At 44.9% G+C, this 14,327-nt stretch overlaps 3 protein-coding genes across 3 annotated transcripts; 2 read left to right on the top strand and 1 right to left on the bottom strand.

Annotated features, from left to right (window-relative positions):
• Positions 1-50: 50 nt before the first annotated feature.
• Positions 51-6,439, top strand: LOC6535861 (glutamate receptor ionotropic, kainate 2). Its single transcript, XM_002096444.4, has 13 exons — positions 51-394; positions 669-824; positions 2,472-2,566; positions 2,647-2,736; positions 2,807-2,964; positions 3,206-3,881; positions 3,942-4,111; positions 4,171-4,431; positions 4,487-4,618; positions 4,671-4,869; positions 4,923-5,034; positions 5,091-5,210; positions 5,333-6,439. The coding sequence occupies exons 1-13, from the start codon at positions 298-300 to the stop codon at positions 5,626-5,628; spliced, it is 2,562 nt and encodes an 853-aa protein (XP_002096480.1). The 5' UTR covers positions 51-297; the 3' UTR covers positions 5,629-6,439.
• Positions 6,440-6,576: 137 nt separating this feature from the next.
• LOC6535859 (ionotropic receptor 93a) lies at positions 6,577-10,572 on the top strand. Its single transcript, XM_002096442.4, has 10 exons — positions 6,577-6,787; positions 6,852-7,004; positions 7,065-7,201; positions 7,260-7,368; positions 7,432-7,979; positions 8,391-8,493; positions 8,543-8,691; positions 8,746-8,925; positions 8,981-9,356; positions 9,422-10,572. Exons 1-10 carry the CDS (start codon positions 6,664-6,666, stop codon positions 10,147-10,149), a joined length of 2,607 nt encoding a protein of 868 aa, XP_002096478.3. The 5' UTR covers positions 6,577-6,663; the 3' UTR covers positions 10,150-10,572.
• A 74-nt stretch (positions 10,573-10,646) lies between these two features.
• On the bottom strand, positions 10,647-11,574 carry LOC6535858. Its single transcript, XM_002096441.3, has 3 exons — positions 11,444-11,574; positions 11,127-11,215; positions 10,647-11,045 (listed from the first exon to the last, which is right to left on the bottom strand). The coding sequence occupies exons 2-3, from the start codon at positions 11,202-11,204 to the stop codon at positions 10,725-10,727; spliced, it is 399 nt and encodes a 132-aa protein (XP_002096477.1). The 5' UTR covers positions 11,205-11,215; positions 11,444-11,574; the 3' UTR covers positions 10,647-10,724.
• Between the last annotated feature and the right edge of the window lie 2,753 nt (positions 11,575-14,327).

Genomic DNA, 14,327 nt, shown 5'->3' with positions numbered 1-14,327 from the left:
TGGCCCACCCCACAAATCAGCCAGCCTCGTCGTCCAAGTCCGCAACAGGATAAAAGAAGGCAAATTAAACACTCGCAACTCAGTGGATGGCACATCTTCGCAGAAAGCGTTTGAGCGGAATTTCGTGAAAGTAAAAGAGCAAGCCCTTCTCGAGATAGGAAAAACGCACAGCGGACTTGCCGCCAAGTAACAATGTTAAATATTTGCTAGATACAAATATCTGCCAAGTGACAAGTGATTGACATCCCGTGAGGCAATTATCTGAAACCGAAAACTGTCTTCGCGAACGAATTCAGAATGCGGTCGAGTGCAGTTTTGATCCTGCCGCTGCTGCTCCTGCAATTAATTTTAAACTGCCGAAAAGCCCACTCACTGCCCGATATCATCAAGATTGGTGAGTAGAAGATGGAAAGCTACTCATATTTCTTAGAGTCAACATCCAAGGGGATTCATGCAGAGCCCGGATGAAAACAAAAATTCAGCCCGCATCTTCGTTCTGTATCGATTTTTTACACGTCATAATCAAGAGCGCCTGTCTCTGTGTGAGTGTGTGTATTTTATTTGAACGGATGTGTGTGTTTGTTTGTTTGTTTTTATTTGAACACTGCAGAAGTGGCACCAACATATTTGATACGTCCAAAAACACGGCCTGTAATTTCTCACCGCAGGTGGCCTCTTCCATCCCGCCGATGACCACCAGGAGCTGGCCTTCCGCCAGGCGGTGGACCGCATCAACGCCGACCGCTCCATCCTGCCGCGCTCTAAACTGGTGGCCCAAATCGAGCGCATCTCGCCCTTCGACAGCTTCCACGCCGGGAAAAGGGGTGAGTTTGCATGTCCACAGTACTCGGAGTGTTGACTTGGCCTGGTTTCCCATTGTCCTATCACGTTACCCCGTCCCCTCGACACCTGCCCCCTCGTAAACTTCACCTTCACCTGATGCTTTTGCCTGCATATTTGATTTGGACACATCCCTCTGCTGGGTCCTCCTAAGTTCCCTTGCCGTTTTCGAACTGATACCACTTTGATTCCTTTTTTGATACGTACTTAATTTAGCCCTCTTGTTTTGATTTTCATGATTTCCGATCTAAGGTATGGTAATTGCCTCAAGGAGACCTCAATTCTTTTGTATTTAAAGGACTCGCAATTATTTGGTTGCCGCAACATTTAGTATTCTTTTTAGAGGCTCTTGCTTTTTTATATACTTTTAGTTAGTCATACGTTTGCATTGAGACGAAGAATAAAGTGAGAAGAATAAAGTACAGCCGGAAATTTATCCACTTCAAATAAAGTTTATAATTATTAGAAAACGGTGTCCAACCATCAAGTTTTTAATAATTGACTGGTGATGAAAAGCGTCTTCCGATTATACTTAAGAATTTGTCATTCTTTAGAAACATAAATCAAAGCGAAGATTTTATCTAGCCGAAATACTTACAAGGTGAATAAACGATATCAATAGTACAAAATAGTGAAAATTTCCTGAAAAGTAGGATTACTTTTTGTTGGTATTAACTAAAGAGAAAGCACTTTTATTAAATTTAAAAAGCGAAGTCCCTTAAATTCGTCCAGATAAAAACATATCGTGATGTGCAAGCCAGGACGGTCCTCAATTTGCAGTTTATTGTGGGTTCTGGGTGCAGGTAAGTTCCCCGGCACTTGATAATCGTTAAAAGCTGAAGATGAATCGTAAAGCGGGCGAGGAACGTGAGCCAACTGTCGAATATCCTGTGATAAATGAGACACAAATGACGCCGAAGTTGGCCCGAGCACATGGCCAAAAAAGCAAAAAGAGGATGAACTCCTTGGCCAGAGTAAACCCCACTTCAGCACGACAGTAACGACGAGCAGCGAGCCAGGCAGGTCCCTCAATCGCACAGAGACACAGAGGCACAGAGTCCTGAGAGCAGGTTAACCGCATCACAGAGCCAGGACATCGAAGTGCCGGTGCACATGCACTTACACGTGCTTAGCGCATTTGATGAGCCGAATGAATGCTGACTGACATGAGGGGACTGACTGTGGAGAGGGCTAAAAGGAAAGGCCAAACGGGCTAAACGAAATTATGTCATACTGAAGTGCATTTTAAATATGCGAACGAGGCTAACTGAACATTTCCTAGCCGAAAGCCAAGCACATTACTGCGCTACTTGCGCTCGTTTTTACTTTTTGAGCCTTTCAAGTCGGAGCCCCAGATTATCTCCCCCACAAGCAGATTGGATTGGGATCGGGAGTGGGAATGGGAATGGGAATGGGCACCGAGCACGGTACCTGGAAATCAATTTAAACATTTAAGCTCTTTGGGATTTGTGTTGACTCCATGAACATCCTATACAGCAGACATTTTACAGCAGTTGCGATTGATTTTCAGCACATCAGGGGGGTGTGGAAAGATAGTTTCTGAAACTTAGTTCATTAAAGAGCAACAAATAACTTGAACATAAACCTCAATGGCACTGTTTGTCTTGCAGTTTGTGGCTTACTGAACATCGGCGTGGCAGCCATTTTCGGGCCACAATCCTCCCACACGGCCAGCCATGTGCAGAGCATTTGTGACAACATGGAGGTGAGTCGGCAAACGCGAGATGTCTCGCCCATAGGACCCATGGAACTCTCTGACAAACGAACTTCTAATACTTATTTCAGATTCCCCATTTGGAGAATCGCTGGGACTACCGGCTGAGACGCGAAAGCTGCCTGGTGAACCTTTATCCGCACCCTAATACGCTTTCCAAGGTAGGCAGGTGCAATTGGATGCCCCTTCCACACCCGAAACTGCATTGTCGATGTTTTCTCTTGTACTTAGGCTTACGTGGATATAGTGCGGCATTGGGGCTGGAAGACTTTCACCATTATCTACGAGAACAATGACGGCATCGTGCGGCTACAGGAGCTGCTCAAGGCGCACGGGATGACGCCCTTTCCCATTACTGTGCGACAGCTAAGCGACAGCGGGGATTACCGGTAAGCCGCGCCAATCGTATCCACCGATTCCGACTTAAATGGGTATTGCGTTACTGTGGCCCACATGTGCCACTTGCTCTTAAGCTGATGTGCCCTTAATCATAACCATCCGAAATGCATTCAAAAGCAGGCACTCTAGATTGGGCTCGAACCCTATTCGGCCAGTCAATAAAATATATTTAGAAGAATGCATATACGGGCTTAATGAGAATATTGTTACCAATTGTTATCACCACTACAGGCCCCTTCTGAAGCAGATCAAGAACTCGGCGGAGGCGCACATCGTGCTGGACTGTTCGACGGAGCGGATTCACGAGGTGCTGAAGCAGGCGCAGCAGATTGGCATGATGAGTGATTACCATAGCTACCTGGTGACCTCGCTGGACCTGCACACAGTGAACCTCGATGAGTTTCGGTACGGCGGCACTAATATCACTGGGTTCCGCCTGATTAATGAGAAGATTGTGTCGGACGTGGTGCGCCAGTGGAGCATCGACGAGAAGGGTCTGCTCCGTTCCGCCAACCTGACCACCGTGCGCTCGGAAACTGCTCTCATGTACGATGCAGTGCATCTGTTCGCCAAGGCGCTGCACGACCTGGACACTTCACAACAGATCGACATCCATCCAATCAGTTGCGATGGACAGAGCACCTGGCAGCACGGCTTCAGCCTGATCAACTATATGAAGATCGTCGAGATGAAGGGGCTGACGAATGTGATTAAGTTCGATCACCAGGGTTTCCGCACGGACTTCATGCTGGACATTGTGGAGCTAACTCCAGCGGGTATCCGGAAGATCGGCACCTGGAACTCCACGCTGCCCGACGGTATCAACTTTACACGCACCTTCAGTCAGAAGCAGCAGGAGATCGAGGCTAATCTGAAAAACAAGACGCTGGTGGTTACAACCATATTGGTATGAAAATTTGAGGAGTAAATAAATATGCCATATTAACAGTCTTTATAATTTCTTTAGAGCAATCCTTACTGCATGCGCAAGGAATCGGCTATTCCCCTAAGTGGCAATGATCAGTTTGAGGGCTATGCGGTGGATCTGATTCACGAAATCTCCAAGTCACTCGGCTTCAACTATAAAATACAACTTGTGCCCGATGGTAGCTATGGCAGTCTCAATAAATTGACGGGGTAGGAACATATTTGATATAATTAGGGATCTACTAAATATTTTTATTTAACCAATCTAGAGAATGGAATGGCATGATCCGGGAGTTGCTGGAGCAGCGTGCTGATCTGGCCATTGCGGACCTCACCATCACCTTTGAGCGGGAGCAGGCAGTAGACTTCACCACACCCTTCATGAATCTTGGAGTGTCCATATTATACCGGAAGCCTATTAAGCAGCCGCCCAACTTGTTCTCCTTTCTGTCTCCCCTGTCCTTGGACGTATGGATCTACATGGCCACTGCGTACTTGGGTGTCTCCGTGCTGCTCTTCATCCTGGCTAAGTGGGTTCAACACTCTCACAATGAATTACTTAATCTGACCACATCCCTTATCTAGATTCACACCCTATGAATGGCCTGCGTATACGGATGCCCATGGCGAGAAGGTCGAGAGTCAGTTCACCTTGCTCAATTGCATGTGGTTCGCCATCGGATCGCTGATGCAGCAAGGATGTGACTTTTTGCCCAAGTAAAGGTTGAAATTATAGTTGGTTTTCGTCTTTAAAAGATATAACTTGCAGGGCTCTATCCACTCGCATGGTGGCCGGCATTTGGTGGTTCTTCACCCTGATCATGATCTCCTCATACACTGCAAATCTGGCTGCCTTTTTGACTGTGGAGCGTATGGATTCACCCATCGAAAGTGCCGAGGATCTGGCCAAGCAAACGAGGATCAAATACGGCGCGTTGAAGGGCGGCAGCACGGCAGCTTTTTTTAGGGTAAATGCAGAACATTTTAGGAGGTTACATTGCTAACAGTATTTACCTCACAGGACTCAAAGATCTCCACATATCAGCGCATGTGGTCTTTCATGGAATCAGCTCGTCCTTCAGTCTTCACGGCCAGCAATGGCGAGGGTGTGGAAAGGGTGGCCAAGGGAAAAGGTGAGTTAAAGGATATTTTGTAAGAAACGAATGGAAACCAAATCAACATATTTCAGGATCATATGCCTTTTTAATGGAATCCACCTCCATTGAGTATGTAACCGAGCGCAATTGCGAGCTGACGCAGGTCGGCGGAATGCTGGACACCAAGAGCTATGGCATTGCCACTCCACCGAGTAAGTTCATGTTGATTGGGTTATAAACGGTGCAGCGGTTGCTCTACCAAATCCCTAGCTGCATCGTTTAAAGCCAATTTCAGCGAGGCCCCTAACAAACCGGTGTTTAATTCCATCTACAGACTCCCCCTATCGCACTGCCATCAACAGCGTGATACTGAAGCTGCAGGAGGAGGGCAAGCTGCACATCCTGAAAACCAAGTGGTGGAAGGAGAAGCGAGGCGGCGGCAAGTGTCGCGTGGAGACCTCCAAGTCCTCGTCGGCGGCTAATGAACTGGGACTGGCCAATGTGGGCGGCGTCTTCGTGGTCCTGATGGGCGGTATGGGCGTGGCCTGCGTTATTGCCGTCTGCGAATTCGTGTGGAAGTCACGCAAGGTGGCCGTGGAGGAGCGCCTAAGCGCGATACTGAACGAATGAGAAAAGTCGTAAACCCGGGACGAATGGGTCTAGGCCACGAATGGGTCTCGGGAGATCAATCAGAAATGCGAGCAGAGATGGGAATGTGCGATTCGGTGGAGCAAATATCAAGATCAATAGACGAAATAGCCAATATTCGAAATCCCTATCAACTTTACAGCTGGCCGGATCCTCCAAGTTTTTGGAATCAGTGACCAAAGTTTAGTGGAGCTTAGGATACCGGAGCCACCAATAAAAGTTTGCACCAGTTTAAAGGCGGCGTCGAACCAGATATTAATATAGATTCAAGCTACATATGAGAGATATATGTACACTGAGGAATATATAATGCATATATATATTTATACAGGTTATACTCCCTTTCGTAACATACTCGTAATAACCATATACATAAACTATACACTGGAGGAACCACGAACAAACACTTGCAACAAATCGAAATCGTATTGCATTTATATTTGAAAGCATTTTTGGGAATTGACCTATAGGCGTAATTGTAGCTAAATTATATATAGACATGCATATAACCCAGACGACAGGATCAGCGAACTGGTAACCCTAAGAAGCCGGACACAATTTACACAGTGGATGAGGATATATTCAACGCATTTAGCCAGTAGATCTAAGTGAATTGTAATTCTGGCTTAGATCCATGAACCCAACATTCTCTTGTTTTTCCCAATCGTCTGTCAGTCCCCTAAAATATAAGATTGTAAAATGTAATTACCACTCATACAGGCAATTCTGACAACAAGAATTTCATATAATACTTACAAACTTACAATTAAATAAAACAAGTTAACAAAAATGATATCCCTTGATGAACACCTGCACTCGATTTGGCATTAGATGTGGCTGTCGACGCCTAACCGCAAACCGTCAATCACCAGACTTTTCCACTTTCTCCCCAATCAATTTTTCATGGGACCTGCACACGCTCAGCGGAAATCCAGTGGGTTGGTTTTAATTGGGTTAGCTGTTATCAGAGAGGTATCCTCGTAGCCTCGAGGGGTTTCGCTTCCTCAGTCGTGTTTGATGAATCCTGGCGAAATGCGGCCTTCTGCTTGCCTTCTGCTCCTGGTTGGACTGCAGCTCTCTATTCCGGTTCCCAGTGAGGCCAATGACTTTTCGTCCTTTCTGAGCGCCAATGCATCGCTGGGTGAGTTCGCATTTGACGGAACTACGAATTTTCTATAAAATTGTACCATTTATTGGCTATGCAGCCGTTGTGGTGGATCACGAGTACATGACCATTCATGGCGAGAACATATTGGCACATTTTGAGAAAATCCTGAGCGACATAGTACGGGAAAACCTAAGGAATGGTGGCATAAACGTGAAATATTTCAGTTGGAATGCCGTTCGGTTGAAAAAGGGTGAGATTAAACTAAACTACTGCAAAGACTGGGATTTGTTTTAAATATGAAAAAACATAGATTTTTTGGCCGCCATAACCGTTACGGATTGCGAGAATACGTGGAACTTTTACAAGAATACTCAGGAAACTTCGATTCTACTGATCGCCATTACAGATTCCGACTGTCCCCGACTGCCTCTAAATAGAGCTCTGATGGTATGGAAGGTCTTTTGATTTTAGGCAACGTTTACCCTAGAACTACATTGATTTTTAGGTACCCATCGTTGAGAACGGCGATGAATTCCCGCAACTTATTCTGGATGCCAAGGTCCAGCAGATTCTTAATTGGAAGACCGCTGTGATTTTTGTGGACCAAACCATATGTGGGTAGAGCTTCGAATGCATTATTCCTTAAAATAGTAATTTGTAATATTTAATTGCTACAGTGGACGAGAACGCTGTTCTGGTAAAATCGATTGTGCACGAAAGTATAACCAACCACATCACTCCAATCTCCCTGATCCTCTACAAGATCAACGACTCCCTGAGGGGCCAGCAGAAGCGGGTTGCTCTGCGCCAAGCTCTGTCCCAATTCGCTCCCAGCAAGCACGAAGAGATGCGCCAGCAGTTTCTAGTGATATCCGCCTTTCACGAGGACATCATTGAAATAGCCGAGACCCTAAACATGTTTCACGTGGGCAACCAGTGGATGATATTCGTGCTGGGCATGGTGGGTCGGGACTTCGATGTCGGCGCTGCAACCATAAATCTCGATGAGGGCGCCAACATAGCCTTCGCCCTCAACGAAACGGATCCTAACTGTCAGGACTCGCTGAACTGCACAATCTCTGAACTAAGTCTCGCTCTGGTCACCTCAATTTCCAAAATTACCGTCGAGGAGGAGTCCATATACGGTGAGATCTCCGATGAGGAATGGGAGGCCATTCGCTTCACCAAGCAGGAAAAGCAGGCGGAAATTCTGGAGTATATGAAGGTATATCAATGTATATCAACATTATATTTCTTCTTTGATAAAGGCATAATAGCCGTTACTCTTAGAGTAAAAGGGTAAACTAGATTCCCAATGGTACCCCGGAATCCCCATTCCTCGAAGAAGTTAATATCAAAAGGTGTGTGGTGCTGGGTTGTGTGGTTCGTTCGCGGAGAGTGCAGATCCCCCAGCCCAAAACTGGCACGTCCACAATTTTCAAAACTGTTTTCATAATTTTTGATTTTATTGTTTGTCTTGGCAATTTATACCGATGCTTAAAAAGAATATTTAACAAGCAGAGTAGCGGGTATCTGATAGTCGAAGCACTGACTGTAGTGTCTCTCTAGACTTGGTTTAGTTCCATTGAAACATAACTTGTCTTTATCCTTATTATTAAATTCAAATGTGGATCAGGACTACCTCAAGAACAATGCCAAGTGCTCCAGCTGCGCGAGATGGCGTGTGGAGACGGCAATTACCTGGGGCAAGAGCCAGGAGAATCGCAAGTTTCGTACAAGTAAGTAAGATTTTCTTCGTCGATACTAGTGTGACTCAATATCGAGCAGCTCCCTTACGCGACGCCAAAAACCGAAACTTCGAGTTCATCAACATTGGCTATTGGAGTCCCGTGCTGGGATTCGTCTGCCAGGAGTTGGCCTTTCCGCACATCGAGCACCACTTTCGCAACATAACCATGGACATTCTGACCGTGCATGTGAGTTTTTGAGCCAGGAATATAATTCTTATTATTGGTTCAAATCGCTCGCAGAATCCACCCTGGCAAATCCTCACCAAAAACAGCCATGGAGTCATCGTTGAGCACAAGGGGATCGTTATGGAGATCGTCAAGGAGCTAAGTCGCGCCCTGAATTTCAGCTACTACCTTCACGAAGCCTCCTCATGGAAGGAAGAATATTCACTTAGCACATCAGCGGGCAGCAATGAGAGCGTGAGTACATGCTGACATGGGCCATGGAGCTCCTTGAGAACCCTAATTTGCGCAGGATGAGCTAGTTGGGTCCATGACCTTTCGGATACCCTACCGCGTGGTGGAGATGGTGCAGGGCAATCAGTTTTTCATAGCCGCCGTGGCAGCCACCGTGGAGGATTCCGAGCAGAAGCCCTTCAACTACACCCTACCCATCAGTGTGCAGAAGTACTCCTTCATCACCCGCAAGCCGGATGAGGTGTCCCGCATCTACTTGTTCACAGCCCCCTTCACCGTGGAGACTTGGTTCTGCCTAATGGGCATCATACTGCTGACTGCTCCCACGCTATATGCCATTAATCGCCTCGCTCCCCTAAAGGAGATGAGAATCGTGGGCCTGTCCACAGTTAAAAGCTGTTTTTGGTACATATTCGGGGCTTTGTTACAACAGGGTGAGTGTATTATTTAAACCAAACAGCTTAATCCAAATTTTCATTCCATCTGTTACCATGGGCAGGAGGCATGTACTTGCCCACAGCCGACAGTGCACGCCTGGTGGTCGGCTTTTGGTGGATCGTGGTAATTGTTTTGGTGACCACCTATTGCGGAAACCTTGTGGCCTTTCTCACATTCCCCAAGTTTCAACCGGGCGTGGATTATTTAAACCAGCTGGCGCACCACAAGGACATTGTACAATATGGATTGCGAAACGGCACCTTCTTCGAGCGTTACGTTCAATCTTCGACCCGGGAGGACTTCAAACACTACCTGGAACGGGCAAGGATCTACGGCAGCGCCCAAGAGGAGGACATCGAGGCGGTAAAGCGCGGCGAGCGCATCAACATCGACTGGCGGATCAATTTGCAGTTGATTGTGCAGCGCCACTTTGAGCGGGACAAGGAGTGTCGCTTTGCTTTGGGCAAGGAGAGCTTCGTTGACGAGCAGATTGCCATGATTGTGCCGGCCAAGAGTGCGTATCTGCACCTGGTAAACCGCCATATCAACAGCATGTTCCGGATGGGCTTCATCGAGCGATGGCACCAGATGAACTTGCCAAGCGCGGGCAAGTGCAATGGGAAGAGCGCCCAGCGGCAGGTTACTAACCACAAGGTGAACATGGACGACATGCAAGGATGTTTTCTAGTCCTACTCTTGGGCTTCACTGTGGCTCTTTTAATAGTTTGCGGCGAGTTTTGGTGCCGTCGCTTTCGGGCCAGTCGTAAACGGCGACAGTTTATCAACTGACCTCTGGCGTATGCTGAAAACTCGATGCTTGGAATAGTGTGATGTCAGAATGACAACTGGCCTATACATCGCTGATGAAATTCAAATATAAACCTTTAAATAAGCTTAACAGAAATATACCCCTTAAGAGCTTCAGTTTACATTCAAATATTTGCCTTGAACAGGATTGACTTAAATAGCTATGCGCAGGGGAAAACCCTGTAAAGGAGGCCGAGGGTCAAGCGGTTTTTGTGATTTTTTAGGATAGTTAATGACGATTTACTATTACTTTATAACATTTCAACTAAAGTATTGCCAGTTGGAAAATGTGCTTTAAGATTTCACTTTAAATAGTTTACGTTACACTTGATTAATATTCCGTTGCAAATTTATAACAGTCTAATAAAATAAATAACCAAGGAACAAGATTCCTCCAACAAACAATTGAAACAAGCCAGACGCCATTTGCTCGCGACGATTTCACCACTGTAACCACTTGAAATGCTTAACACCGGTTGTTTAAAGATTTGAAATTACTTTATGAACATCATATCAATCTGGAGTAAAAGGTAGACACTTGTTCATCCAAAATCCCTCTATGTGGAGTTGGCGTTGGGGCCGCGACGACGGCCGAAGCCCTGCACAAAGTTGACGAACCGGCGGTTGTACTGGATCCTGCGCTTGGCGCGTCCGGTCTTCTTCTTCTTCTTCTCCTGCTTCTCTACCTTGGGCGTCTGTCCCTTGACCTTGCCGGCACGGGCCAGAGAACCGTGCACCTTACCTCCCAGCATGGGAATGTTGAGGTCCAGCTCAAAGGAGCTCAGGGCGGTCACGGGGGTGTCGTTGGCCAGAGTGGTGCCCTCGCAGTCGAGGCTGAATTCCTCGGCGTTGAATCCATGGATCTGGGCCAGTTGGTTCTATTATTGAGACGACCGCGATGGACGGATGAGGAACACACAATTAGGTTATGTTATTTGTATCTCATTTGCGGAACTCACCTTGACTCCGGCAATGGTGGCATCCTGGGAAACCTCCAGGGCCTCGATGGTTTCTAGTCCACGGACGAACAGCTGCATGTTGATTCGCTCTGCAAAGTAACCATGCCGCATGCATTTATTAGTTGTCATATTCATATCGACTTGTGGGGGGAAACACGTGTGCCGCGTTTTGGTCAATTTTTTCGCTTTTTCGGTCGATTTGCAGGTGGCATTTGGTGTCCAGCACACTTGACAATCGCTCGCACACACATTTTACTGGTATTTTCGCTTTAACTGGGCTATTTTCTTATATATTTCGACAAAAATCACTCGATTACCTTTTGACTTGGTGTGCGGATCCCGAAAAAGAAAGATGGCGCAGAAGTATCGATGGGCCTATCGATTTTTGTTGTCGTACTATCGAGTCAGGCGTTAGTGCGTTTAATTTGACTGTCTGGCCGTATTCTTAAGGTAAAGGTGGCAAGGATGGCCAATCGATTACTTGTATCGATAACTTAAGGGGTGACCAGTCTGCATTCAGTTTTTAGGGCTTGGTATATTTCCGAACTGTGGTATTTTGTAACAGCTTAGATTAATTTTAAAAATCGTCCCAATAACGAACTATTTTTATAATACAATATAATTACCAATATATCGCTGTTAGTCCTCCCGCGATAAGTGAGAGGTTCGTTATATTTTTTATATGTTTAATTGCAATGTTATGGTACTAGTACGGATGTATGTACGGATTCGTCGCTTCAATAAAACTAAATAAAATAAAAAAAAAACAATATATCGCGTAAAGTTTTTTGATTCAAATAATATTCCGAAAATATTTTTTTTTTTGTATTTCTTAAGCAGTGATCTCAACTTCACTTACCAAAATAACACTTTCAATTACCTTATTTAGTTTTGTTATTATATTAAGTCATGGGATTCTAAATGTTCGTATAGACAATTGGGAAAAACTCTAGTAAATAAAAAACACGTATTAATACAATTTACAATTATGTAAGAAAATAATAATATATCAACCTTTCGTGGAAACTGTCAAAGGTGTTTACTGTTGGGCTTCATAAAATTAAAGCCAGCTTATTTAAATCCGTAAGTTAATAATTTCATTTAAGAGTTGTACTTTTTAATAATTGCATTTGTATTATATCATTACTCTTAAACAAAAATGGTTACCATATCCCTGCAATATTACACGAATTGCATTGGATATGCCCTCGTCTCCTTCCCTTTAAAGGATCGCAAAAGGACAGTCTGGCTGACGCCCGCTAAGCCAGCGCACCCCGATTACCGCAATCTACGCAAAATAGGAATTACGTTGAACCCAAGAAATAGTCCGCCCGCGCCTGTCAATCCCGTCTTCACCAAGTTCTTGAGGACCGCTCTTACAAATGAACCATTTGCGGAATCTGGGCGCGCATGCGCCTGCGCTTGTCTTTTGTTTGAATCGTGAAGAAGACACAAGAGGAAATCCTGGAGGACCAGGGCTGTGTGTTATTCTACGCCATTAGAATAAATATTGCCGCATTGTTTGTCAAACAGGACTAGATTAGTAACATAAACATTTGCTCATAGAATGCAAATCATAAGCCGATTTGACAAATTTGCACGAATTATCTTCGTCTAATGAGTACGGCTTAGTTCTGTCAGGATCCTCCGTGGCTCTGGACACTAAGATGGAACTTCTGAACCTGGAAAGACAGCCTTAGCTATAAAAAGTATATCGTTTCTATAAATAATTTAGGACTCGCTGAATGAAAGTTCCTTCAATACCAGATGCGACATTTGATATTACTCTTTAACCCTTTGACAACGACCACCTCTCGATGCTCATTTAAGATAGCAAGCTGTCACGTGCATTCCCCTTTTCCTGTTGTCCACTTTGATTTAAACGGAAATCCAGCCATTCCCTACTCCCATGATCGGATTTGCTCGGGATTAGGGGCAGACATCTCCTGGATTTGCGTAAACTCATTTGCCAGACCTTGTGGCAGAATCTGGACTTGGGAAGCGCATCCGAAATCATTTACCCCAAACTGCGTGGAGGAACTGCCGCTTTGTAATCTGATATTTTAGTATGTTTGCACACAAAGGCAGCGGAAAAAGAAATTACTCTTGACCATAAAAACAACGGCAACAATTGCCAAATCGGCTTAGCCTTCCCCTCGTCTTTATTTCGCCATTTGCTGCTTTCCCGGCACGCGAATTTCCTCATTTCCATTCACCTTTTAGTGCGTATTTTCCCATATGAGTTACATTTTAGGCAACAATTTTTATCATATCTGTGTTGTCGGTTGTTTTTGATCCCATTATATGAGTCCGGTGTTAGCATGAGAAAAAAAACAGTGAAGTCAACCAGTTTCCGCATTGAAATATTAAATTACTCAATCTATATTTGATTTGTTTCAGGTGAAATGGATTTGAAATGGTGGTTAATAAAAATTACTTCAGTTGCAAAAAACTGAGAACTATTGTACTGACCATTATTATACCCGTTACTCGTAGAGTAAAAGGGTATACTAGATTCGTTGAAAAGTATGTAACAGGCAGAAGGAAGCGTTTCCGACCATATAAAGTATATATATTCTTGATCAGGATCAGTAGCCGAGTCGATCTGGCCATGTCCGTCTGTCCGTCCGTCTGTCTGTCCGTCTGTCCGTCTGTCCGTATGAACGTCGAGATCTCAGGAAGTACAAAAGCTAGAAAGTTGAGATTACGTATACAGACTCCAGGGACATAGACGCAGCGCAAGTTTGTCGATTCAGGTTGCCACGCCCACTCTTACGCCCACAAACCGCCCAAAACTGCCACGCCCACATTTTTGAAAAATGTTTTAATATTTTTTCATTTTTGTATTGGTCTTGTAAATTTCTATCGATTTGCAAAAAAACTTTTTGCCACGCCCACTCTAACGTCCACAAACCGCCCAAAGCTGCCACGCCCACACTTTTAAAAAATGTTTTGATAATTTTTCATATTTGTATTAGTCTTGTAAATTTCTATCTATTTGCCAAAAAACTTTTGGCCAGGCCCACTCTAACGCCCACAAACCGCCCAAAGCTGTCCTTCGCACTTACACTAGCTGAGTAACGGGTATCAGATAGTCGGGGAACTCGACTATAGCGTTCTCTCTTGTTTTTCTATTTTGCTCGTCAAAATTTTAACATTACTTTATTAATGTAAAGTAAAGTCTTACGATACTTAAAAATC

Source organism: Drosophila yakuba, chromosome 3R (assembly GCF_016746365.2).
Source record: "Drosophila yakuba strain Tai18E2 chromosome 3R, Prin_Dyak_Tai18E2_2.1, whole genome shotgun sequence".
NCBI lineage: Eukaryota > Metazoa > Arthropoda > Insecta > Diptera > Drosophilidae > Drosophila > Drosophila yakuba.
The sequence above is the reverse complement of the archived record's forward strand: the minus strand, read 5'-3'. Positions and strand labels throughout refer to the sequence as shown.

Coding starts and splice junctions, on each gene's coding strand:
- LOC6535859 (XM_002096442.4), top strand. CDS start 6,664: ATGAATCCTGGCGAAATGCGGCCTTCTGCTTGCCTTCTGCTCCTGGTT. Junction 7,202..7,259: donor CTCTAAATAGAGCTCTGATG/GTATGGAAGGTC, acceptor ATTGATTTTTAG/GTACCCATCGTTGAGAACGG. Junction 8,494..8,542: donor GAATCGCAAGTTTCGTACAA/GTAAGTAAGATT, acceptor AATATCGAGCAG/CTCCCTTACGCGACGCCAAA.
- LOC6535861 (XM_002096444.4), top strand. CDS start 298: ATGCGGTCGAGTGCAGTTTTGATCCTGCCGCTGCTGCTCCTGCAATTA. Junction 3,882..3,941: donor TGGTGGTTACAACCATATTG/GTATGAAAATTT, acceptor TAATTTCTTTAG/AGCAATCCTTACTGCATGCG. Junction 4,870..4,922: donor GCACGGCAGCTTTTTTTAGG/GTAAATGCAGAA, acceptor TTTACCTCACAG/GACTCAAAGATCTCCACATA.
- LOC6535858 (XM_002096441.3), bottom strand. CDS start 11,204: ATGCAGCTGTTCGTCCGTGGACTAGAAACCATCGAGGCCCTGGAGGTT. Junction 11,046..11,126: donor CCACCATTGCCGGAGTCAAG/GTGAGTTCCGCA, acceptor TCTCAATAATAG/AACCAACTGGCCCAGATCCA.